The sequence below is a fragment of the Cheilinus undulatus genome, linkage group 8 (genome assembly GCF_018320785.1).
Source record: "Cheilinus undulatus linkage group 8, ASM1832078v1, whole genome shotgun sequence".
NCBI lineage: Eukaryota > Metazoa > Chordata > Actinopteri > Labriformes > Labridae > Cheilinus > Cheilinus undulatus.
The window spans coordinates 49,782,897-49,810,894 of NC_054872.1; the positions used below are offsets into that span (position 1 = coordinate 49,782,897).

The 27,998-nt window shown below is 39.7% G+C and overlaps 1 protein-coding gene across 11 annotated transcripts in view; it reads right to left on the reverse strand.

Moving 5' to 3' along the window:
* Positions 1 to 10,403: 10,403 nt before the first annotated feature.
* The window catches only part of mef2d (myocyte enhancer factor 2d), a 209,523-nt gene continuing 191,928 nt past the window's right edge, over positions 10,404 to 27,998 (reverse strand). For 7 of the 11 annotated variants that reach the window (XM_041792910.1, XM_041792905.1, XM_041792903.1 and 4 more), the window contains 2 exons: positions 20,566 to 20,616; positions 10,404 to 13,120 (listed from right to left, as the gene is read on the reverse strand). In XM_041792910.1, coding sequence (XP_041648844.1) covers positions 12,688 to 13,120; positions 20,566 to 20,616 — 484 coding nt within the window. In that variant the 3' untranslated portion in view covers positions 10,404 to 12,687. The remainder of the gene's footprint in view (positions 13,121 to 20,565; positions 20,617 to 27,998) is intronic. The other 4 variants (XM_041792907.1, XM_041792904.1, XM_041792911.1 and 1 more) reach the window with 1 other exon arrangement.

The window sequence follows — 27,998 nt, forward strand, 5'->3', positions numbered from 1 at the left end:
TCTCTCCTGATGTCAGTGGAGTGAATGAAGGAGGAGCAGATGTCTGCGCTGGTTTACCCCTCACTCTGAGGTCCCAGTCTATAAGGCATGACGGGGTGCATATGAGAGAACAGCAGAAGTAAATGTGTGGTGCCACTGAGTAACAAGTCTTTTAGAGTCCAATGCCGGTCAGTCAACAGTAGAGGTTCCATCCTGTTCAACAAGAATCAACCCACTGATTAATGGAGCTTAAAAAACACAATACAGCAGTTTGTAGATAGATTTTCTCCTGTAATCTTTGGCAAGTTAGTTCAGTGGTTTTCAAACTTTTTTGCCCAAGGCACACCTAAGGTTAGGCCAAAATCTCGAGGCACACCATATTCATATCAATACAAATTAGACTTTTTAAATAATATAACAGTCAAGGTGGCCCATAAGGGGGATAAAGGGGAGAGGTTTCTGGGGCCCAGACAGCTGGGGGTGGCAAAAGTGGGCAAAAGGTGCCTGAAAGGTGACAAAAATTGGTTAAAGTGATGATAAAACATGGCAAAATTGGGTAAAAAGTGGCAAGGCAAAGTCAAAAATGATTAACAATTGGCACAAGGGGCCAAAAAATTGGTTAATAGTTGCAAAACATTTTGAAAGTGGTGGTTGAAGATGGTTACAATGGTTTAAAAGTGGCAAAAAAAGTGGCCAAACAAAGGCAAAGTGAGTGAAAATTAGCAAGAAGGTGGCAAAAATGGGTTGGAAGTGTCAAAAAGTTGACAAAATAAGTTCGAAATGGAAAAAAAAGGGCTAAAGTTGCTAAAACATGGTAAAAGTGATGAAAAATTGGCAAAAACAGTCCAAATAATAGCAATAGTAGGCAAAAACCTTCAAAAAGGTAGCAAAATGGGTTAAATGTGGCAAAAAGTTCCAAAAAAGTTGCAAAAAATTCGTCAAAAATATTTTTAAAAAGTTGCAAAATTGCAAAAATGCAGCAAAAATGGTTTTAACTGATAAAATTACCGGGAAATGGGTAGAAAAATTGGTTAACTTGGTTAAAAGTAGCATGAATAATGATAATTTCAACACAGCAGACGGCTGACGTCACACAGGGTTTGTCCAATTCTTTCTACAGTTTATGGACCTGACCACGGAAAGCTAACGGGCGGGTAACTTTGCTACAGAGCCCTCACATGCCGGACACAGACTGTCCTTAAACTCCCTCCATGAATTAGGTGGTACAGGACTCTGCACACAAGATTGGTCTCTTCCTCCAGGCTGTTACTCTGATTACCTCTCAGCAGTCAGACGACCACTCTACCCTGTTTAATGCTAAAACTTTCTTCTAAAGTATCCTGGGCAGCATCCTACTCCTTTATTTAAATATTGTAAAAAAAAAAAAAACACAATTTTCCAAGGTGCTATTTAACAAGCTTTTAGGAAAAGTCAAACACTGACAGTCTCTAAAATTGTAAACACATCAGGTAAGATAGAATTAAAGAACAGCCTTTGGTAAATTTGACCCGTTGGCAGTTCTAGTGTTAAACTATTGCATATTGGTTACAGCAGCCTCCACCTGTCTGGACAACCAAATGTGTGTATCATCACATAAAAGGGCTGAAGGCATCTGACATGAATACTTGATCATATCCTGCCGATCGAGTCATCAGTCAGCTGTCTGAATTAAAATAGAGCCGAGGTTGCACTGCAGTGTGCAATCTGCTCCTGACAGCTGCAAGTCAGTCCGTGATCCAGGATACATGGGACTGAATAGAAATAAAAACCCTAATCCTGCATGAGGACGATATCAGTGACCTGAATGTTTAAACTTCTAATCCTTGGAGCTGTTGCTGGTTCTGATTCAGCGATATAATAAACCAGTAAGTAGACATAAGAGGGAGTTTATGGCTGGAAAGGTCAAGCTGTGAGAGCCTGGTGGCAATAAGCACACTCAAAATGATAAAGGTTCAGTTCAAATGCCTTTTTCTTTAGCTGCATAATTACAGAAGGATTAAACATCCACTCCTCTGTATCAGGAAACCCATGAACTAAAATAACTGACAATATAAGCATTGCTTTTGATACCTGCATGATATTTTCATCCGTAAATCTAGTGTAAGCAGAGCAGAGGAGTTCTGGTTCCTCTGCTGGAGCGTGTCTGCCAGCATACAGCCACACAGTAATCCAATCAGTGTCAGGAAATGAAGTTAGATGAATGCAGGCAGGCAGGCCACACCCATGAACGCAGAGGAAGACAAAGAGGAAGACTCACATCGTCTTCACTTCTGTCGCTCAGCAACCACACAGACGATAAACATCACAAACACAAATACTCTTTAAGGATGTTCACAACTTTTACAACCTGATGCTCATGGTGAATTTTAGTCATCCTGCAGACATTTTCACATTTAAAATATGATGATAACCCCAGAAAAGATGTCTGTCTTCATCTTTCACCGACTGATGAACAGTCAAATCAGGAGGCTTCGGTCTGTGATCTGTCCAAGCGGTCTTGGAGTGCCTGTTGTTATATTTAGAGGCCTGTTGAGCCCAGAGAGTGAGAGTCTGTCTGAGACGTGAGCCCAACGGCTGCTGTGGTTAAACCAGCTGACCGTGGCAGCTGATGACCTGCAATCAACCCGAACGGGTTATAGATTGGAGGACTACTTCCTGTTTAAATAGAAGAATGCTTTTCTTCTTAGAGAAAATGAAGAAGGGAATAAGGAAAGTTGCATCGGCCGCTCAGCCGTGGGAAAAATGTTCCACGGATAGAAAAGTACATAAAACCATATTTGAGCATTTCAACTCATAACTTTGACTTCTCATATAATATCTTGAGCTTTAAGATTCATAATTCTAATTTTAAGTCATATTTTGACCTTTTTTCACCAATTGTGTATTTTACCTCATACTTCAACTCCAAACTTTGACTTCATAATCCCATAGTTTGGCCTTTTCGACTCACGATGTAAAATTTTGAATCATAATTTTGACTTTTAATTTCATGGTAAACCCTTACATACTGTTCATATCCCGTACCTTCACAGTACTGACCCAGACCAAGAATTCCCTTGTAACAAGTGTTTCCGCCAAATTTTTAACTACAAACCTATTCATAATGTTTAAATAGCCTGTGCCACTTAAAAAAATGAATGATTAATCCTTCATAAATGTTTCAAAGAGCAGGGAAAGTGTATTTTTTAAGTTTTACACCACTCGTTTTTAGTGAAAAAAATCTATTACACAGTATAATGTCATGTAATATATGCAAGAAATAAAAAATATAAAAGCCATAATGATTTGAATATGTATTACTGACCTTGAAAATTACATGAACATTCTGGAACTTTTGGACTTGATAATATAACCACTGAACGCCGTCCTCACTGCTGTATCATAAGATATAACGTGCTTATTGTGAACTAGTCTCTGCATTCAAAGCAGAGGTGGGAGACTTTCCATGTGTAGATCTTGCACATGTGTTTCCCACGTTTGCAGCAGGTTGTCCCTGTTTTACAGTCTTTTTTGCAGGGCAGAAGCTGCACCTCCTTCTCCTCTGTTCCCTCATGTTTGCTTGTTGAACAGGACCAGACTCAGATTGCTGCACTGCCCTTACCAATGCCGCCTGCTGGACATTCAGTCTCGCTGCCATGATGTCTGTCACTGAAGTGGCAGCTCATTCCTACCTTTATATAATGTTCTGACCCCCACCACCTCCCTCCCACCCCAAATAGACTCCAATTTGTTACTTTGCACATCATTGTATTACATTGCAGATGCAGGTACTTGCAGGTGCACATCTTGTGTCTGTGTGAAGGCACCGTCTGACCTCTGGATGACTTCTGTTCCCTTTATGCACCATATATGATCACTCCTATGTTGTTACTATTCTATTACTATTACTATTCTTTACTATTCAGTTCTCGTGACAGTGGTGAGGCCCCCTTGAACTCTGTCACCTCTTTCACATATAAAATGTACACAAACATGACATGAACCTTCTCACAGTGTCAAGATTCCATAAAACCACAATTTTCCTTTATTTGACCCACACTGGTAGATCTAAAATCCATCTGAATAGATACGGGTCAAATTTGACCCGTAACAGTCTCAGTGTGCAAAAATGTGTAGCACCAATACAAAGATATGAATTAATAAAATATTTTTATAAGTATGTATTTTGGGTCACTTCAGGAAAAGTCATCAAATTTCAGGCTAAAAGAATGATGTTTAGGGTATTTTTACTGCTGTCAAATGTCAAAACGGGTCAAATTAACAGTATGTAAGGGTTAAAAGTTTTATTTCATATTTTGACCTTTTAAACTCATGATTTTGGCTTTCTTTCTAATATATTTGCCTTAAACAAAAAAACCCATTATTTTTCAATTTCAATTTCATGTTTTGACCTTTTTGAACTAATAAGTGTACTTTTCTCAGATTGTGAGCTTTTAAACTTATCTTTTTAACTTTTTAAATGTCAAAATTGTTTATCATCAGTGCTACATTTTTAAAAAATATATATTTTATTACCGGTGAAGCAAGGCTGACAGTTTATAGTTAAAAGGTGACCCTGGTAGGCCCTCAGGTTAGTCCTGAATCCAGAATCCGGCCCCTGCTGTTATTGAGTTTTACACCCCTGGTCTATGGAGTCAAGGACATGCAGGAAAACTGTCTCTGCAGTTTGTATTCTCTCTTTAGTGAGAAATTTAAAGGCTAAAGAGATTCAATAAAAGCAAATTAACATTCAAACTATATCTTGTCCATCACAGTTCCCCTCTGCATCACTGTTCAAAGTCCTGCAACACCAAAGCAGCGGCACCAAGCACAAGCATGCCATCTAGTGGAGAGAGCATGTTACTGCAGCCACCAGAGAAAATAAAGACACAAAGTCAGACTTTTCTGTAGGTCAACTTGTCTATTTAATATATAAAATACGGTAAAACATACGCAAAAAGGGGAGAAGGGTAAGAGGGGACCAATGGATACTTTGGTACAATAACAAACACTTTTTTTTTGTAAAAGCAGTATAGAATTTGTAATAACATATCAGTGCATACTTTATTTATGAAAATATACACAAACTGTATATCATTCTCCAAAAACAACAAAAAAATTATCTTTACAACAAAAAAAGCAGACTAGCCGAACACAATATATTAGCTATAATTTATTTTAAACATTTTTCTTCATTTTTTTTCCTTAAACGTATTTCTGTGTGTGAATATTTGTGTCATTATTACATTTGTAGGTTCCTATAACATGATTCACTCCATGTTTGTAAAACGCCCATGCATTGACATCATTGTGTCTGGTCAGAAATAAGTTAGACGTGTCATCTTGAATCCCCCGCCCTCGCCCACCCTGCCCAGCCCCGTCCTGTCCCAGTACCCACCCACCCCCCTCCGTGTCAGCGTGTGTGGACTCAGAGGTTTGTACATTGGACTCAAAAGTTGCAGCATTGAAGCGATTTGTCGACTTGTTAGGCGCCTCCGTCCCACAGCCACACGCATACTAACACCACTACGCTTGTGTTTCATGTCATAAAAATCGTGCAACATTAGTAACACCCTTTTTTAAAAAGAAAATAAAACAAATCCCAAAAACAAAAATATATTTATAGAATATTTTAATACCATAAAATAAAATCAAATTCCAAATAAAACAAGATGCCTAACCTACACAAAAAAACGCAGATTTCAGAATCATCATGACAGCTGGGGTCACATGCATGTCGAAGCTGCCGTTCATAGGAGTGATGCGTCTATGCAGGCGCCATGTTGGAGAGGGGTCGCCACTGCTCAGAGTGTAAGTGTACTGCAGGAGGGTCCTTCCACGATTAAGAGATTCACAAGTCGCTGAGACAGAAACTGATCTTCAAACTGTTCATCAAAAATCAGACCTGTGTTTATGATCCAGGAGACCAGATTAGATAGAAAATGCAGATTTATAACCAAAATGCTCCATCTAACATAAGTGAACTGACATCCTCTGTTGGAATAATCTGTTCATCGATTAAAAAAAATAGACTAAACATTGATACTGTGGGCCACTATGGCATCATTTAGGCCACCATAACGGCTTTTTGAATTGTGCCAAGGGTTCTGAATTTACCTGGGAAAGAAGGGGGTGGCGGTCTTTCTCCAGGATCAGCTGAGCTGATACGCCTCTGACATGCTTTATGATCTATAAAGCACCTACTAATGTCTGAAATGCATTTATTAGCCGTGCTACATGGTGTCACAAGGGACACGTTCCAATAATTGTTGGATAATTGGTTTTTGACAGAGAAAGAAAGAGCATTTTTCTTTTTGTAATGAAACTTGTATATAAATTCTAAGATTCTCATCTCACATATCCAGAAAAAAACACATTTGTATCTTTTCAAGTGAATAAATTCGTCTTTGCAATAGACAAATGTCATTATTTGATCTGTAAATAATCCCACTAATCTTCCATCCACCAGTCTATTTTTTCACCTATATGGAGTCAGGTGGCACTAAAAGTTGAAACACTCCCGCCCCCAATGGAGCTGCAAAGGGAATTTCAATATGATACCATCTTAGATTAAAATAAATAACCCGTTTCAATACCAGAGCACAAAAACATGTCATAGACACCCAAAACTGCTTAATTTAGCCTAGTAAGTGATTTTTTTTTTATGTCCAACCTGCATTTAGGAGAGCTTTATGCAGAGCAGTGAGGCTGTCATCAGTCTGCAGGTAAAGGGATGCTTTTATGGACCAGGAGACGATGATGTCTCTCAGACACTTAGGTTAGCCCAGTGGTTCCCAGACTTTCTCTATCTACCATTTGGCAGATGAAAATATTTTCAGGCCCCCCTGAGCCCTCACTAAATTCTGTTTTTTTTTTATCATTTACCACAACATAAAACCTAAAAATGTTGAGTTTTGAAAATCTGACTCTGAAGATTCCCTGAAAATAAAAACTTCTTCTAAGAACATCTTAAAGTTCTGCAATAATTTCAGTGACAACTGTGGGCTTATTTGGTGCTACAAACCTTTTTTTGTTTTTTAAGATTTATATTTTGGGCTTTTCATGCCTTCAATTGTCAGAGGAGGACAAGGCCGGATTCAAACCCAGGCCACCCACATACACGGGTCACGCCTTAGACCGCTAGGCCACCTGTGCGCCCTGCTACGGACCATTTTGCATCTTGGTTGCAGCTGTGAGACCACCACTCTGTTCATTTTCACTGTCCAGCTATGGTTTGATTTTGTGTATAGCTACTAATTCTACTTTTCCACACCAATCCAAAATGCTGACAATTTCTTGGACTTGAACTGCAATAATATTGTTGAATCTGAGGTGATTTAAATAAATTGCTCCTCCTCTGCAGTGCTGAAGTCATCAGCTGGTGCTGCTCAGCTCGCACCCACTGGGACCACTGGGTTAGCCTGTGCATCTTTAAAAATACACTAAATGGACTTAATACAGCACATTTACCAGCCACTGATTGAAACAGTCAACAAGGACAGAGGCAGGAGCAAAGACAAGCATCTTCAGCTTCAGTAAAAAAAAGAAAAACCTGAATCTCCCGTCATGTCTGTGCCTCAATTCTCTGCATCTTTAGGTCGAAATACAAATGTATATGTTTTTTCCTTAAAAAAAATGACACTTTTGGTACAATCCAATGTAAAAAATAGTGGATTCTGTATCTTTTAAAGCAGTGGTTCTCAACTTGTGGATCTGGACCCAAAAGGATGCTCACTTCGACTACTTATATTCCAGATTGCATTCTTTCATTCTATTTAATCAAGTATCCTGGATCATAAACACATTTCTGATGGACAAAACAAACAGCTTTAAAATCCATTAAAAGTTCAGTGACTTATGAGAACTTTAAATGTGGACAGGACCTCCTGATGTCACACACTCCTGTCCAGTTTAAGCCACTCTGCTCCTCCAGAGTCTTGCCTGCAAAGATGCATGCCAGGAGCCTGACAGCAGCATCCACATGTATATTCCTCTGAGCTGTGGTGATGATGATGATGATAATAATAATACCAAATCTCAGATAACAATAAAAAACAGACTGTCACCAGCACAAATTAACACTGGAAAGCGAGTGAGACTTCTAAACATCAGTTTACAGGAGAAACGTTTCTCATCATGGGATGCAGGCTCTTTAAAAAGTCTTCCTCAGCACGATTGTCTTTCTGTTTTGTGATTACAGCGACCCCTAGTGTTGCTTTGAAGTGAGTGCCGATGCTAAAGATGCCTTGCAGCTTTACACGCAGGGTTATTTTTTTATTTGTTCAAAGCTCGGGGTACAACAGTCTTAACAGTCAAAGCATTAACACTCGGAGGGATTTATGCTCACTAAAAAAGCAATATTGACTCTCAGACTCGTCACAGAGTGGATGAGTGAGTGACACATGTATAGGAGGGAAAAATAGTCATAAATGACCCCAGAATGATTCGACTCGGTGCCATTTCAGCCCTGACACCAGCTGTCTGGACGGAGTAATGAAATGTCAATGCATGTGTGTGTCCGGATTAATTTTTGAGTGAGTGAAGAAGGTTAGAGAAGGGTGAAGAGGGCCTGCCCGTGACAAAAAAGGGGATGTATGTGGCGCCTGGATGTGGTTAAATATCCCGACAAGTCTGCATTGGATTTGGGAGGTAGTCATTAAAAGATCAAGACTCGCTCTGAAACCGTCGGCTTAGCCATACCCAAACGCGAGAGCTTTTAACAAGCAAACGGACAGAGGCTGAGAGTGCTTTTAGGAAAAATAAATACATGAATTTGCACTCTTGTACTCTATGTTTCTAGAAATCTGCCTACTAAACCCTCAAATCACCCTCTGCCACTTTGTATAAGTACAAAAAGTGACATTTCTCTGACCTTCATGCAGATTTTTTAGCTCGCCTTGATATGAAACTACAGCCGACCAGCGACAGGCGGAGAAGAGATCCTTTAAATATACATACATGGCTTTGGAACCAGAGAGATCTGCAACAAAAAAGGGGACATCCTTGGCTGGCTTAAACGCAGACTATCAGTGTGATTTTACTGATATGTTCATGACTGATATCCTTTGGTAACTTGTACCGACGTGGCTAATATCAATGCAAAAAATTATGGAAAACAGAGAAACAAAACTGATGAAATGTAGGATGATTTGGGGTCTTTTCTGAGGATTTAGGACTTTAACAGGGCAAAATTAAGTCACCATGAAGTGTTAAAGTTTCACTGGCTGCTTAGACCAAACTACAAACTAGAAAAAATGCACAAAATATCAATGAGCCCCTTATTTCTGTCATTTTTTAAATAGGTAAGTATATAAATAAACATAAATAGGCTTTAAAGATGTCGTCTTACTGTAAAACGTTTAAATAATGATGTTTTAGAACACCTTTCCATCATAAAGGTGGACATACATCCACTCATCTGATCTTACAACAGGGTTTTGGTTAAAATCTCAAGACCAGGACTCTTTGAGCTTGTTAAGCTCGTTAAGCTTGTTAAGCTCGTTTTCTCTCGTCTTTCCTGAGTTGATGAATTTTGTTCTATCTTTCAGTTAAATGACAAGACAAATCAATTGTAAACTCATTAAAACAAAGTAAAACAATTATATCAATGCAAGTCCCCTTAGGGCCACCATACTTTTTAATCAAACTATCTCTCTTCTTGCAGCAGTTTCTCTTTCAGTACATTTTTCTACTGCTGAAACGTTAACAGTATCTGTGTGTAATTTGATTGACTTATTTCAATCAGGCAGCCAGTGTGCCAAAATTAATATTTAAGGTGGCCCAGCTGAATTTACAGAAAAGGCTCCTAAACGTTTAAATTAAGCTGCAACAAAAATAATTCCTTGGGATTAAATAAGTAATATTTGAATGCAGCTTTGTGGGTTGGAGATATACTTGCTTTTCAACCTTGAGTGCAACCAGATGCATCATTGGTGCATTTGAATGCAAACTTAATAATGTGGCATGCATGTTACTGGAATATACCTCAAGAGGGCATACTTGAGTCCTCGCACTAGTGTGATTAGAAGTGATATAATGCCAACATCAATAATTAAAAGTAATATCAGACTAGCACAATTATGGACTTTGATTAATTGCAATTAATGGGACTAATCCTGAAAACCCTACTTTGCATAATAGTCTCTTCAAAGTGGCTTAAAGATCCTGTAAAGTGAAATCCAAAGTTTGTGTCTCAACACTCTAAACATGTTGGAATATGGTTGCTGAAAACATGTGAAAACACTGAGATCATGTGACTGAATTCTGGATTTAGACTGTTAAAAAGTTTTTTTACCTCTTTCCAGGCTTTGTTTCATGTGGGCAGGGCCAATATGTGGGCTCATGATGTCACGAGCCCACAGAAGGGAATGACTCCGCCCCTCTAACGCTACAATCAAATCACAGAGCAGTTCATGTCAGTCCAGTCTGTTGTTAGCTGATGTCACTGCCTTTATTCAAAGTTAACTGGCAGTTAAATGCTGTTTTTTTGGTCATTGTGAGATAATTTTACCAAATCTATCAGCCACAGTGATCTATGGATCATTGTAAGCATCATAACAGAGATTTCAGCCAGAAAACAGACGTTGTCAATTCTCATGAGTGGGCGTGGCTTCAGCTCAGCAGATTTTACCGAGTTTGAAGCTTAATTTTATAAACTTGGGGAAGTTTTATATTACTGAATTCTGATTTAGGGGTTCATAACACAGTGACCTGTCATACAGCAAACCTAAATACAGTTTACTATTTTCACTTTACAGGTTCTTTAAAGCCTGGTGCAGAGGCTGTGGAGCATGCACAGAGGGCTTTGCTGATTTTCATTCCCATTGTGGTATACAGGTATGAATGAATTACCATTTCTGAAGCATTTTTAAAAGTCCAGGTACGTCAAAGTAATACATTACATGGACTTTTTTCTGGCTGCATGTAAACTTACTGACTGTAGCAACCCCTGTTCATGAAAATACTGCATCTTTCATCCACAGTGTGTTCATATTTGAGGCTGTGCACTGCTGAAACGCTTACCAGTCGAAAAAAGAGCGGCAGCCATGATGAGTTTTTGCATGTCTAGATAAAAGCAAGTATATCTCCACCTTTACGGGAGTGAATGAGTGTTTAGTATGTGTGCCCATGGGTCAGGTGTGTTCAGGTGTTGGGGGTGGGGTTAAGGTAAAGTGCGCTCCATCAGTGACAGAGACCTAACCATTGCTCACTCAAAAAAACAAAAACAAAAAAAAAAAAAAACAGTCCGAGTCACCACGGCTACGTCTTCCCTTTCTGCATCTACATCGCCATCTCTCTGCTGGTCAACATATTACACTTTATATACACGCATAAATAACTTTTAAAAAAGAGACCGATCCACTGAGAATCAACGTGTTTGCTTTTTTGTCCGTTTCACTGAGGGATATCCTGCCGAATATATGGTTAGTATGTACAATCCCTGTCGTCTATTGTACTCTCTCGCCCTGGATTCAGAGCTGCCTTTGCTACGGCCTTAAATATATACTTCTATAAGATCTATTTTACCTTCAAAAACACCTTATCCCTGTCACACAAAAGCCACAAAGGTTACAGATTGCTTATATACATGGTACCTCACAAATCTCCCCTTTGAACATCGCTATCTATTCAAAACAAGTCGCTTCACAAAAATAATCTCAGCTGTGTGCATTGCAGGTGTGTGTTCAAGAATGAAAACTGATAGTGAACATTTGTCCCAAATTGTTAAAAACAACCAGTTGAGGTAACAAACCCGTATACACACACGCACAAACAAACACATCAAACACACACACATGCCTTTGTCAGCATCTGTAGTTGACAAGATGTGGGCGAAACTAGGAGTATCTATGTCATGTGTTCTTGAGCTGTTGCAGCTCGTCCCTGATTCAAAGAAAAGCAGTCTTTACCTCGGTGACAAATTCCTCATTTGAGAGCTAGCCTGCATGGTTCAGATTAGATAAAGACCCCTGGTGGGTCGTCAGTCCTCTACAGAGCCAAAGCGCTGCCCTGTTGATGCGTCCGTTGGCTCAACTCGGGGATGGAGGGAGGTGAGTTGTTCTTTTTAGAGTCCTTATATTCAAATCCAAACTCTACAGATCGACAGTCAAGACAGAAGGACGAAAAAAAACTCCACGCTTCAAAAAGAGAACACAAAAAGAAGAATCAGAGCGATAGTAACACAACCGTGGCCGGGCCGATGAATAGAAGATGCAGACTGTTTTGATAGCACTCTGCAGAAACAGCAAGGACAACCCAAAGCAGAGAACACTCAGATGCTGTTTGTCTTTTCTGCACTGGTGGAAAAAGAAAACAAGTCCAGGCTTTTAAAGTTATGGTTTACGTGATTGAAAATGTACTCAGTCAGGTCTACTCCCACATTGTAATAGCTTTGATGAATAATCCCTGGTTTGGTGGCTCAACCCTCTTTGGGGTTTTGTGTGAGTGAAAGTACATTAGAGTTTGAATATATGTGCACATTTCCACACTTAGTGCATGTCAGTGTCCCAACGTGCGACATGAGAGTGTTTAAGCATGCTTGTGTCGTGTCTGTATGAGTGCAGGGTCGACATTTCCTGTGGACAGAGGGTCAATGGCTGGTATACATAAATATGAGTGTATGCAAAGGGAAGGGGGATCAGGGGGGCTTTAGGGCTGATGGGGGCATGTACACAAGCCACAAGTACACATCTCAATCCTCCATCTGTCCGTCCCTCTCCGTCCACCTCTTCATGTCACCCAGGTGTCCAGTCTCATTCTCTTGACGTTGGTCCCGTCTTGCTCTTGGGGCTCAGTCGAAGGGGGCCGCAGCAGGACCATGGTGGGTTGTTGGGCTCCGGGATGGTGCTGGAAGTCCTGACCCCCGCTTCGTCCCTGGGTGCCGTCGTCCCGATCGCTGCCCTCGTATGAGCTGCCATTGCTGCTGAGCGAATCCACTGGCGAGCGGCCTTGACCTCCTGTTTCCAGACGCAGGGTGCCAGGATAGGCGACCGTCACCAGACCTTGTCCCGGGACTTGAGCCTGGCTTCCGCCGCCACCAACGCCGCAGGTGGAGCTGGGTGTGCTGCGGTCACGGTTCGGGGAGACAGGTTCAGATTTGATGTTGACGTTGGGGTTTGTGTTGACTGTCAGTGCAGCGCCCTGAGGTATGTGACCCACCGGCCTGAAAAAGACAGAGAGAAGAAACATGTTTACAGATCTACCCGTGTTGTTCTAAAATGTCACTTCAGAGGAGATCTTCATCAGGCTGGCTACACACAAGGCCTGATTCTGAGCCTGATTTGATTCCCCAATGATTGGAAGGCATGGCCCAATTCAAAGCTTGTCATAATATATGTTTTAATAGTCTTGAAGTCATGTCTGTCATCAGACAGATTTCTCTTGCAAAGCTCCAATCTGAAAAGACCGTGCCCAGTCTTAACAGGTCGCACTGTTTGGATTGTTTCACATATCCACTGCATAGATTTATCTCAAATTCTACGGGCAATCAAGCATTGAAATTGTTTGGGTTACCCGGGCAAGGTTCTTGGAATTCTTCTTGCTGTTCTTGGAATAAAGAAATTTTGAGTTCTGTGAAACTGCCCCTATACTATAGCTACATCCAGGCTAATCGCTACACTGGCAGCAGCCACTGGTACCAGCTACTACCTTGTTCTCCTTAATTGATGCTAATTTGTCTGATCCGCTCTCAGACTGGGAACAATCATTTTCAGACTGGAGCCTTGCAAGATGGATCTGCTGACGACAGACAAGGATTCTGGCAGATCCATCAGCTTTGCAAGGATTGCTCAAACTGAGAAGAGACAAGACCAATCAGTATAATTTGAGAAGAGGTGGAAGCTACAGGAGGGATTTTGTTTAGCAATGGCTGCTGCAGGGGTAGCAACTGGATTGAATGTCACTATCATTTAGTTGAATTAGTTGTATTACAAGAAGAGCAAATAACGTCCCTGAAAGCTTTTCTTTGGCATGAGTTTGTGGTTGTTACAGGCAGGGTTTAGGTGCTCTGTGGGGTGGTATATCCAATACCTGGATATGTAGCTACAGAGGCACTTTATTCAAAAAATGGACAACAGAGCAAAAAATAATCATGCCAAGAGCTTTTATTTGCAGAAACTATGTTTCTGGTGGAAACTGATCATGTGTCTGTAAAATCTGTTAAGATTTGAAAGTCTAACGTGTAGCCAGCCTGGGACAATTTGCAGGGATGACACATACAGTTGATCGAACAGTGTTTAAAATTAATGGTTGCTGTCAAATGAACAAAACTTGACATAAAGAAGCTAGCCAAGACAAAAACCCAACAGTCAGCGGCAGCACCATCAACCAGAAAGATGCCAGCTTGGTCAGACTTGAGCAAATGAAACTCAAAGACATACAACACAAAGACAACTGCATTTGAGGTCACATAAATGAACGGTCCGCAAGCCATGCAGCCCAAACATCCCTGCACTCTGGATTGGTGCATACAGAGCTCAAAACCAGTCCGTTATAACCTGTTAGAACAGCAATGAAGCCTCTGAGGTTTGGAGGCCAATGAGACTTCTACTTCCATGGATTGTCACTATTTGCAGTAGAACAACCAACTTTAGAGAAAGGCCTGGGACTGGAATGGAGGGTTAGGACCTATGACTGGATAAATATCTATATTGACAGGCAGATATCTGTTTATAGAGGTTAAATAAAGCTATATGAAGTTCTGGGATTGCATTTCTCTAAATGGTTGATTTCTTCTCACAGCCCCAAGTCTTGTAGTCCTGCCTAGAAATGCAATAAAGAAAGCTTCCAATGCAACAATTGCTCTCAAAAGTCAGATTCTGACTCACATGAGGACATTGTTCAGTCAAGATTTGGGTCACTGTATAAACTTTCAATTTGACAGTACAGAGTCCTTTTCGAATTTCTCTGAAGTAAACAGCGAGACACACTTTTCAGCATGCAGTTGTGACACCTTTACCATGTTTAAACCCTGAAATTCTTGTCTGCTGGTATCGGTCCAGTTTAGAGGTTCAGGGAAAACCACCTCCAAGCTTTTCTTCTCACATACTGATGTGGGTTAGATCATAATAAAAGATGACTCTTTGGAGAAGCTGTTGCCTGCATTCCTTGATCCAAAAGTTGGATTCTTCTTTTACATATGTTTGTAATTCTGTGATTTAGATTGACTATTGCACAAGCCATCGCCGCTGGGATCTTCAGAATGATCCAAGAGATTCAATTGATACGGTTTTGTTCCACCTTTTGGCAGGGCTCAGGCCAAAAACAGCAAAGATATTTGACTGGAAACCTTTGAGACCAAAATGCGAAATATGGAAGACAGTTAAAGTAAAACACATTAACTTTTAAGGATTTATAGATTCTTACAGTCTGTAATGATTTATAGAGGATCTTATTATACTCTAGATGTTTGCCAAATAAAACCCCAAGACAGACAGCTTTCAAATATCTTATTCTCCAACACTGGGGATAAACTACAGCCGGAATGATTTCAATAAAACTGGATTTAGATGTTGAAATGTCTGTTTTATCATTCTGCTAAAGGTAAACAACTTCAACCCCAATTCCAAAAAAGTTGGGTCACTGTGTAAAACAAATAAAGCCAGAATGCAATGATTTGCAAATCCCATAAACCTGTATTTTATCAGATGTTGAAAGTGAGACATTTTAACATTTCATGAAAAATATTGGCTCATTTGGAATTTGATAGCAGTAACATATCCAAAAAAGTAGGGACAGGGCAACAAAAGGCTTGAAAAGTAAGTGGTACCAATGAAAAACAGCTGGAGGAGCTTTTTGCAACTAATTATGCAGAGTCTATCAGAGGTGAGAAACACAGAAACGGGTGAATCCATCTGCTTTGCAAGGTTATCAGAGGTATAGATGGGCAAAGGGTTCACCTCACCGTATGCCACCATCTACAGTCCGTAACATCATCAGAAGATTCAGAGAATCTGGGAAAATCACTGTGGGCAAGGGACAAGGCTAAGAGTTGTAATGGGATTTTAGCTCCTTTGTCTCATCTCTTTCCCCCAGCAACCCCTACTGTTCTCTTTTCTATGGAGCCTACCCTCTCACAGACATGGGGAAACGATAGGGCTAGGAAGGTGTCAACTTTACTGCATTTGTAAATACAAAGCACCAAAAGGTGACCATGCTACTTCCTGAATAGGTGTTAAACCTGGAGCCCATGACTGAATCAAAAGGTCCTTTTGTATTTTAAATTGTGATGTCCAGACTGCTTGGAAACAAAGCCCTGTGCTGGTGTGGATTCTTCCCAGACAAAAGGGTGCTTCCTCAAGCAAAAATGTTCTAGTCTTCCCAGGTTCTGGGTCTTTTCGGCATACTGACCACTCGTATGTGTGTCGATTGACCTTGTAGCACCACATTATGTAATAATGCCGCATTATGTAATAACCCTAACAATAGGACTTAGTGTAGGCTCCAAGGTATGCCCTACCCAACTACCTTGCCCTAACTCTAACCGCTTAGTGCCTAAACCTAACCCCCCTTCAGGGCTCTAGACTGAACACCTAACCTTAACCCTAGGACTTAAGGTGGGCTCCAGGGTATACCCTGCTACCTTGACCCAACCCTAACCGCTTAGTGGGTTACAAAATGCAGCGTTATTACATAACGAATTGAAAATTTATTGCATTATTACATAATGCAGTGCTACAGAACTTCTTGCAAGAACTAAAACCTTTTTGTCGGTCTCTATTCATTTCTCATCAGCAGCATAGAAAAATTGCCACAAAAGAGTCAATCTTGGATGTTGGTGATCTTGAGGCCCTCAGGGGCCACGGCATTAAAAACAGGCATAATTCTGTACTGAAATCACTGCATGGGCTCAGGAACATTCCAGAAATCATTGTCTGTCAACACAGATGGCCAGTCCATCCACAAATGACAGTTAAAGCTGGATCATGGAGAGAAGAAGCCATATGTGAACAAGATCCAGAAACTGGACTGTCTTCTTTGGGACAAAGCTCATTTAAAATGGACTGAAGCAACACGGAAAACTGTTCTGTGGTCAGATGAATCAAAATTTGAAATTCTTTTTGAAGCCATCCATGTCCTGTGGACTTGGGAGGAGAAGGACCTGCATCTCTGATGGTATGGGGTTGCATTAGTGCCTATGGCGTGGGCAGCTTACACTCTACCAATGGTAAAAATTGGATAGAGGTTTTAGAGCAACATATGCTCCTATCCAGACAATGTCTCTGTCAGAGAAGGCCTTGACTATTTCAGCAGGGCAAAGCTAAACCACATACCACATCCATCACAACAGCATGGCTTCACAGAAGAAGAATCCAGGCCTATATCAGGAAATAATGGATTCACAGTCCTCTTCAGCAACTGGTCTCCTCACTTGGTAAACACGGCCCTGTCCCTACTTTTTCGAAAAATGTTGTTGCCATCAGACTCGAATGAGATCATACTTTTCATGACATAGTAAAATGTTTTATTTTCAATACATTTTGAATAAAATGGGTTTAAGAGATTCTGTTTTTCTTCACATTTTACACAGCAACCCAGCTTTTTTGGAATTGGGGTTGTACAGTTAACTCTGTAGGCGTATTCTGGGAATAAATGTGTCAAGTTTTCAAAGTAGATTCTGGGGATAATAAAGCCACCCTGTATTGCAAATATTCAACCAAGCTGACTCACAGAACAACAATCCATTCATCTTGCTGACACGATTTGTTGATTTTCTTTTTTAAAGAAGAGCTGTTGCCTGTGTGACAGATTTATTCAGCAGCGATCATCATCTGGACCTTCACTGCAGTCTGATGCTTTCTTTTAAATTCCTATTTGACCAAAGTGACAGCGCTGACACCCAGAAATGAGTATGCTTGGGCCAAAAAGCTAAATAGTGCCTGTCTATCTCAGTATCAATGCTTCTACCTGCCATGACTCTTTAATCAGTTGCTGCACCTTTGCACTCAGCTTCCACCTCCTCCTCCTCCGCTGGCTGGAGGCTGACTCAAACTTGTCACTGAGGCTGACACCGGCTGTTGACGCTGCACTGTGTGGCCCGTTCCTTTGACGGTGTCGACAGGATTTTTTCACTCGCTTTCTCCCATCCTGCCTTGGCCTGACACGGTCGATCTGAATTTGAAGCTCCCAATTACCGCGTTTGGCCCCTCGGGTGTGTTCTAATATGTCATATCATGAGCCATCTGCAGAACTGTATCTCTAATATTCCCTCAATTACTGGCAGACAGAGGGGAATTCAAGATAGCGCTCCTTCAGGCGGTCTGCAGCACTCAATGTGCTCGCTGTCTTGCTCTGACTCTGACACACTTAAACTCATGCACTCTTGCCGCCTTACATACAAATTCCTCTTCTTTCCTGTACTCTCTCTCGCGCACGCACACACAAATCCCTCGGCAGCGGCACAGAGGCTCACGCCGTCTCTCGTCGTGCCCACTTCATCAAACCTGCGCGTCCTGTCTTGGCCCAGCCCGGCACAGGTAGATGGATGGCGGTGCCATGGGGGTGCTGTTGCTATGGCTAGTAAAACGGCAGAGTCAGCGAGTCGGTGACAGTGATGAAGGCGAGAACTGCAAGGCTACCTCTGAGTGCTAACAACACAGCGAGCACAGCCAGAAGCAGACACTTAGTTACAGAGTGGTGGGATGAGATACAGCTGAGTTTCCCAAAATATTCTGCTTTTCTGAGGAGCAGCGAGCTGCACAATCACTCACTTTCAATAAATCAAATCATAAAAATTCCCTCAATCTATGCTGTTCATATTACACTGAATTATTCTGAATGACAAGAGTCATCTCCTTAAATAAGTTTGTATCTGTAGAGTTGAGCCAATTTTTCATTTTACTCATTTTATGGTCATGAGTTGTCAGATTCAAGGTTCATCACATAAAGCAGGGGTGTCAAACTCAAGGCCCGGGGGCCAAATCTGGCCTGTGGTACAGTTACACCCGGCCCACAAGATGAAATCATATTCTTATTATAACTGGCCCTAAAATATGAGGTCTGCAGATTTCCTTAAGTCATAAAAATCTGAAAAAAATAAAGAGTAAAAAAACTGAATTAAAAAGAAATGTGGGAAAACTAATTAATTTGTGTTTTCATTTCTGTTGCATAGCACAATTGTGACTTCAATCTATTATTTGGACCTTTATTTCATATTTTGACCATTTTCAAATGATTATTTTGAAATTTTGTCTCATATTTTGACCTTTTCAACTTATAATTTTGACTTTATCTCATTTTAAAATTTTCAATCGATTATTTTGACTTTTTATCTCATATTTTGACCTTTATATCATATGTTGACCTTTTGACCATTTTCAATTTTAAGGGGCTCCAAGGAAAAATGGTTGGGAAACAATGCTTTAACTGATTGTTAGATTGACATTTGCCTCGGTTATCAACTTGTAAGGCCTGTGATGATTCTATGATTAATAGTGATCAATCACATATTCAAAATTTCATCTGTTGCATTCAAGAACAACAATTTTATTGCAAAGTGATGAAATGTAATTTTCCTAAGTAAAAGTAAATTACTGCTTTTTTTTTTTTTGATATTTTTGGGGCATTTATTCATAGAGGATAGGGATGAGAGATTTGGGGGAGACATGCAGGCCAGACATGAACCCTGGCCCATCTCCACCTGAAGTAAATTATGTCTGATTCTGACAGTAAATGCAAAGGAATGTACTTGGCTTTTAGAGTTATATATAACTTGGTCAGGTCTCCCTTGAAAAAGAGATCTTTGATCTCAATTGGACTAGCCTGGTTAAATAAAGGTTAAATAAATAAAAACTTAAAATAAATGAGTGCTGCACTGCTACACCATTCTGGTCTGAAATTTTGGCAGCTATTTTTAATTTTAGTCTAAATCTTTTGATGAAATGTATTTTAGTTTTAGTCACATTTTAGTGATTTCTACCCTTTTTAGTTTTAGTCTAGTCAACGAAAACTCAAGAACATTTTAGTCTAGTTTTAGTTCATAAAAAGTCCTCACATTTTAGTCTTTACTTTTAGTTCAAACATTTATTTTCTTGCCTAAATCTGGTACCAAATCATGATAGTGTGTTCTCTGCACTCTGCCAAACCTGGGGTCCTTGCTTTCTACTGCTGAGAGGCAGAATAGATACAGATGCATTGTTTTTTTTTTGACAGATTTACCCACAGTGGAGCAATATTACAGATTTGGAATGTCTGACAAAAAACTAATTTACATTTTAGTCTAGTTTTAGTCATCTTGACAAAAACTATGGTGCGGTAAAAGGGACAAAATGGACCACAATTAATGAAACTTTTAAAACATACATTAATTTTGGTTATGAATCAAATTGTGATTACTGTGTTAATGCTGAAGGTCCCACTATTGTAATTTTCACATTTTTACACCCTTTTATGACATGTTCGATTCGTTTTAGCTCCTCTTTCATGTTCTAAATGACTAGATTTCCACTGGATATAACCCACTAAGTATTGCCAGAGTGCATCTTTTTACCACTGGCAAACTTTTGCAGGTTAAGAGTTGAAACTCTGACGCTAGGGTTCCTCCATGCAGCAGATTATTTTGGGAAAGCGGCGTGCTGTAGCCGAGCGGCTGAGGTGTAGAGATTACAGTACCAGCAGAGGCCCTCCTCCCTGCCAAAGAGCAAGTTGGACTGAGAGGCCAAGCTGTGGAGGGTGGAGAAAGAGACAAGCAAGTTCATATAAGAAAAGCTAGAAGACAGCAGGGAAAGGAGGCCGGTTAGAGTTAGACCAGGAGATGTAACAAGAGCTGCTTCAGTCACACTGGGATGTTATACAGGGCAGGAAGTCTTAAAGCATGTGCTGACTCCAAACTGGCTGTCGTCTACGTGCAATGAATCAAAAAATATTGAGTATGAGCCATTAATTTGAGATTTTACTGTTAACTTAATTTTGTTTTGTGCATATTGAGACCAAAAACATGCCAGAAACCAGCAGGGATTTGGTAAACAGAGATTTTCTGAGATGTAGCTCTTGATAGCTGCATGTAAATGTTTTTCTTTGTGATATGGAACAAAGTCACCTATGATTATCCCATACTGTTAAGACTAAACAGTCTACATGTTTGATGATAAATGAAGCTGTAGTATTTAGTTCCAGGTACCAGGAGGCCTAATGAAGCTGCTCATGCTTTTGACCCTGTGGTTTGTAATTTGTAGTCTGGGAAAACACAGATTCCTCTGGGGAGACTTTACTGTGCTGCCTCTGATAGCGTGTGTGCTTTGTGCCCGCTGACAAACACTGGGTCCTGTAAGCAGTTTAGCAACATTTGCACTGTCTGAAAGAGGTTTTTTTTCCTCTTAAACCACAGCTGAGAGAGACAGAGTGAGAGAGACAGACAAAAGTGTTTTTGTGTGCAGAAAAACAAGAACAAAGCGGTGAGGGAAACGGGCAGGAATTCAAGCCACAGACACTACATTTTACCTGCTCTGCTAAATCCAGAATGGTGGACTTGTAGTTAAATTCATGGATGGATTAAATCGCACTAAACAGCAGAGGAGCATGAGCAGACATTGGAACTAAAAGTGGTTTCTTTCCCTCCCAGGCAAGACTGGCTACACACTAGACACGTTTGTGATTAGACCTCTCCTGATTTGTTGCAACCGACCGTTTGTCTGGATTGCCCTCTAAGAATTTAGCGCCATCTTTTGTTAAATGTGTAGAATAGACGGGCTCTGAAGTGGTAGAGAGTTTGACCCTTGCACTGCGGTCTGTGCCGCGTCAAATGACGGGACACTTTGGTCCGACGCTGGTGTGTTTTCTGGCTTTACCTACAAATTACACATACTCCGCTAGAACTGTGCTTGTGGTTTAGCAACAGCCTGGCCTGAAAATATACCTGAGATTTACACCACTGTGCGTAGAATATGTGGATTTTGGAGGTTATATCTTGTTGGAAAGTTCAGGATGATGCACAGCTGGGCAGAAACAGTCAAACAGGCATCCAGAAAGATTTTCAAAATAAAAGCAGAACTCAAAGATGACGGTGTAGATCAGTGGTTCCCAACCTGGGGTCAGGGAACCCCGCCGGGGGGGGGGGGCACAGATCTCTGGGTGCTGTCCTCTCTGATGTTAAAATTAGGGTCATACATGAAGATAAAAAATTAAAGAGGATCCGTTGATTATTTTTTAGCAAAAAATGGAAATTTTGAGGAAAAATCCAGAAGTTGTGAGATTATAAAGTTGTCTATATTCAAGCAACCAAACTCTGAGTTTACAAAGTCAAAAAAAAAAAGAAAAGAGCAAACTGAAAACAGTGGTTTAATCACACTAGTTTGTGCGGGAGTTAATGGTAAATTGATGATTCTGAGTTTAAATCACAAGAATCTTCTTATTGATCAGGCTCTTATTATATATTATATATTTGTACAATAAAAACGGCTTCATCTAATGGAATTTTCTTCCATGCCATGGATGATTTTGGACTTTATGATCTCAAAAATTCAACATTTTACATGTAAATTTACAATTTTTAGAGCAGGGATGTCAAATTCAGTCACAGCAGGGGCCGGATTCTGGATTCAGGACTAACCTGAGGGCCTAACAGGGTCATCTTTTTAACCATAAACTCTCTACCTCATTTCACCAGAAATAAAATATATATATATATAAAAAAACCTTAGTACTTATGATACATTATTTTGAAAAAATAAATAAATCAATGTAAAGGCTCAAAATCTGAAAAAGTAAATGTATTAGTCCAAGAAGGTCAAAACAAGAAATTGAAATTGAAAAATAGTGTTTTTAAAAGGCAAATATATCAGAAAGAAAGACAAAATCTTGAAATTAAAAGTCAAAATATAATCCATATTTTCAAATCTAGTGTCTAAAAGGTCAAACTATGGGATTATGAAGTCAAAGTTAGAAGATTAAATTATGAAATGAAGTACAAAATAATCAGTTAAAAACATCAAAATATCACTTAAAAAATAGAATTATGAATCCAAAAGTTGAACATATTATATGACAAGTCAAAATTTTGAATTGAAATGCTCAAAGTATGAAAGAAGTCAGAATCCTAAGTTTGAGTCCTAACTGTGAGATGTAAAAAGGAAAAAGGGGAAATTGAAACACAGATGTATTTATTCCTGACTTTCTTTCTAAATATTTTTACTCTTTACTTTTTCAGATTTTATGACTTAACAAGGATAATTTAAATAATCAAGGATAAGTTTACATTTTGATATCTTGCGGGCTGAATTTGACCCCTGGGCCTTGAGTTTGATACCCCTGTTTTAGAGAGAAAAAAAAAAATCTCAAAAACTTGAAAATTTTAAGGTTTTTTTTCTTCTTCAAAATTAACATCTTTTTTTTTTTTTTTTACATTTATTTTCTTTTTTAAATAAGCCCCTATAATGATTACACATAGATATACAAGTTAGTAGGCCTAATACGATGGGATTGAAGTTTAATTTCTCATGTGGGTCCTGGGTGGGTAGTGGGACAGAAGGTCAGCTAAGGAAAAACAGTTGGGAACCAGTGGTGTCGATCAATGTTTTAAATTTCTATCAATTTGATTTGATAATTGATCATCCAATCAATGCACTGATCCACATCTATGGATCACTATTCCCCTAAAAAACCAAACTTTCTTCTCAGCCATGATATTACCTAAATTCTCCATCGTGTTTTTTCTGTATTTTGCAGTAAAATATGCTAGGAAGACTACATGTTGGTGTTTGGTCTCACTGTCTGGCTTTGTGTGTGCATTCAGAGGATTTTTAATGTTGAAATTCAGTCAGAACTGTCCTGATGTCTGTAGTTTCCCACGTATTTTAAAGTCAGTAAAGATCTGAGCTAGTCTAGCACGTAGCCAGCCAAACACATGGACTCTCAGTGAGGGAGGAAGCAGCAACAACATAAGGCAAGCAGTTTGTATATAAACAGTGAAACCAGCTGACAGCGGGGCTCCACAGGGAGGGGGTTTAAGGGGCAGCCGTGACATTAACATTTAGATTGGAGAGGCTGAGATGCAAGAGGAGCGTCAACAGGTGTCTGCCGAATTAAACCGACACAAGAGCAGGAAATAAGACGGAAGCCGAAGAAGAGGAATGATTAGAAAGAGGAATGGAAGAGGCCGAGATGACAGGAATGATTTCCTCATTGAGCCCGTGGAGAGGAAAAGTGTGGACGACAGCGAAGGCGAGGCTCACAGCCAAACCGTCATTCACTGTTTGATTGGAGGAGCTTGTTTGCTCGCTGTGATTAAAATCAAAAACAAACCGGAACAGTCTGGGCTGCAGAAGTGCCCACGTCTGCCCATGCTGTCCTAGGACAACATGATTTTTTTTTTCCGTTGGGTTGAAAGAGAGAGAACAGTTTGGTGTGCTGGGAAAGCTTCCCACATTTCTGTGGTGCTTGCTTGTTTTCAGCTACAGCGACTCTGTCATCCTGATCCCACACACACAGAGGAAACCTGCCCGCTGCTCACTCCAAACCTGAGAGAGGAGCAGAATTAAATCCTGCTTATTCAGGGGACTTAGGACTGTTGTTCTCAGAGTTTTAGAGGACGTCCTGGCGATTTCAGAGCGCTCAAACTATGGATGCAAAGAACTCTAGGGTTAGAATTAGGTCTAAATCTACAATTTATGTTGCTGACTCTCTGGATTCTACTAAAGCCTGATGATTTTTCATTTACCTGCATTTAAGACTACTGCAACAATACCATTAATGCACATAGACTTGCATGTATTAGTTGAAATTACTTATTGCAGATTGTACATATTTAAATCTTAGACTATTTTTTCAGTTTTATTTTTAAATGTTAAGTTTACTTCCTGTCCACTGCGAGCAGAGCTAACTAGACTTCTTGTGCAAACACGCTTCTGAAACCAGGAGTATTCTTATATCTTAGACCCCAAAACCAGTGTGCTAAAAGGTGATAAATAATCAATTATTCATTCTAAATAAAATAATATTTTTGGCTAATATTTATTAGCTGATCTCTCCATATAGTTCTATATGGAGCTATTATTGCTGCAAAAATAGAGTGTGTACAGTTAGTTCAAGCAGGCCACAGAGTCAAGCATAATCTAGATCAGCAGATCTCCCTCCTCCACCCCAGCTCCTCCTTTATTCTAATTCTGACTTAATCAGTGTCATTCTGCTGTCATTGATGCCTGCTCTGCTCTAGGGGTGTTTTTCTGCTCCTCTCCCTGCCTCAGGCTTTCCTAGTAGGCACAGGAAGAAGGCTGGTCCTGCTTGACGCTTTTCACGCAGGCTTGTGCAACCATAAATAATAGCATAAGTGCAAAACTGTGCGTTTCTTGACAAAGTCGTCCTGACCGAACTGTTTGCAAAGCAGATCCACAAATGTGTACACAGATCTGCAAATGTGTAGATTGATTTGCAGATGCACACACAGATCCACAAAGGCATGCAAAGATCTGCAAATGTGGAAAAAGATTTGCAAATCCGTGCACAGATCCACCAAACTGTAGACCAATTTGTAATTGTGGACTTAGGTTATAATGACTGAAGAGGCTTTAAAGGGGACATAATTTCCCCCTTTGAGACAAGTTTATATTGTTCTCAGAGGAAACATGCCTGTGAAGTTTGTTACTGAAAAAATCCTCCAGTATTGGATTCTTGCATTGTCTATAAACCCCTCTGTTTCAGCCCTGCTCAGAACGAGCTGTTTCTGTGTCTGTGGCTTTAAATGTTAATGAGCTGTCTGACTCCGCCCCTCCCAGGAAGTGGATGTGGTTGTCCTGATCCTGAGAGAAGGATCAGATTTACCCATTGTAGGACCATGCATGAAATTCTTGTATTTTTGCCTGTTATTTTATGGAGAGATTTTGAGTAAGTTTAAAAGGGTTAAAATTCTGAGAATTATTGAATGTTTGGTAGTTTTGAGCAACTCTTAACTTGTTGAAGAGATTCATGAAAAAACAAGTAGAAAAAAAATTGATGTATGCTGATTTAATGGCAGTTTTTCTTTAACATGTACATTTTTGCCTTGATGGTGCAGAGGGTGCCCTAATGTTAAAGCTGGCTTTACATAAAAAATACAAGTGCAATCAAATCAATTTGGTTGCTAATCTTTGACCCATCCAAGACTCTCATCAGCACCACAGCCCCTTCTTTCCACTATTCATTTTATGGAAAATAATTCACTTTTACTGGTTTTGTTGTAAAAATAAAATATTTCAAAGAATCAAACTGGCATTTAAAGGGTTAAAATCCTGAAAATTATTCAATGGTTAGTAGTTTTGAGCAGGTCTAAAATTGTTCAAGAGATTTATGGAAAAAAAGTAGAAAAAAAAATTGATATATGCTGTTTTAATAGCAGTTTTTGTATGTGCACAGTTTTGCCCCGAAGGTGTCCAGAGGGTACAAAATTCATTGACAGAGTGTGAACGACATTTAAGAGTAGAACATGTTGGATTTCAAAAATTTAACTAGAAAGAAAAGTTCCTGTAAAAATTCATGTCACAAGCTGTAAAATTGACAAAATGATCACAAATTTAAAAATAAAAGTTGAGAAAAATGGCCAAAAATGCCCGAGGAGGGCACAAGGGTTAAAAGTGGAAACAAATGGAATAGATGTGGAAAAAACTGGCAAAAGAAATGGAGACAGTGGTGAAAGGGTTCAAAAGAGGATAATGGGATTAAAGTGGCAAAAAATTTCTACACACAAAAAAAAAAGCAAAACAAGGGGGGGCGAATGGGTGGAAAATGTTGAAAAGTGGTTAAGGAGTGGCAAAAAAGGTTGAAAATGGGCCAAAATGGGTTGAAGAGACAAACTGGGCAACAAAGTGGCAAAAATTGGTTAAAACAGCCAGATAAACCAGTATAAACAGGTTAAAAAGTGGCAAAAATGTGCTCATATTGGAAAACAAGAGCTAAATGTAGCATACAGTCACAGAATAATTCTAAGATTAAATAAAAATGGGTTACGGAAATGCAAAAAAGGGGTAAAATGGTTGGAAAATGTGAAAAAGCAGTTAAAAAGTGACAAAAAACGGGTACAAAGTGGCAAATAGTTGCAAAATGACCAGATGACGTAGAAAAATTGGGTCCAAAAGTGGCAAAATGGAACTATAACATGGGCAAGTAGAAAGAAAGTGGCATAAATGAGCAGGGACAGTGGTGAAAAGGGGGTAAAAGCCCACATTCGATGAATCCAGCACACATGCATTGATGTCATAAACAAATCATGACTGGGGAGGGCCCATTCACTTTGTTTCTGTGTTGGAAAAAACACAAAAAATTACTTTTGTTGTTAAATCTAATTGATTTTGACCTATGCTGTATAAATATAAACCAGAAAATATACATAGTGTTGTGCCCCCAATAATTTTTCTCTCAGGAGAACTGGGTGTGGGCCCTTATGGGTTAAATAAATCAAATAAGCCTTATATTTACAGACACATGTACATTAGTCACATAAGGAAGTGGAAATGAGGGGTTACTCGAGATTGTAAGTTTTTAGTAGTTAAGTCTGTCTGCCTGGCTGTTCTTAGGTTCTAATTCCAGTCCCTTCCCTCAATAACCAGAGAGGACCTGATGTGAGGCTCAGATTATTTGTCCAAATAACCCTCAAGTGTAAAATCTATTATTTAATGCTCCGTTTGAGTCGAGGCCTCCTCAGTCTTTAATTTTCAAAGTCAAACACGTCTGATATTGACAGTTCTGGACAGGGCTGCCTCCTACCTTATACCTACAATAGCCAGTGAATCTAGGGGACTGGATAGCATCACTAACAGGATTTTGCATGCTTTTGTAGCTTGCATATGTTAACACAACTATACCATCTTGTCAGGCAGGATTTCACCTATACTCCCTTCTTTATCTTCTGCAAAAAGACTAAACGGGACAGTCAGCTGATGACCTCACTAGTCCTTTAAATTCTTTCATTTATTTTTATTTTATTTATTTTCATTGCTTTTCTTTAAGTTGTTCCTTTAATCTAACTTTACCGCTTCCCTTTTTATTGCTTGACCTAATTCCATTAGCTTGTATGTATTTTTCCGTGCTGGTTTGGTGATTTTTAAAAAAAATCTCCATCTTAGACAGACAGGCTTACA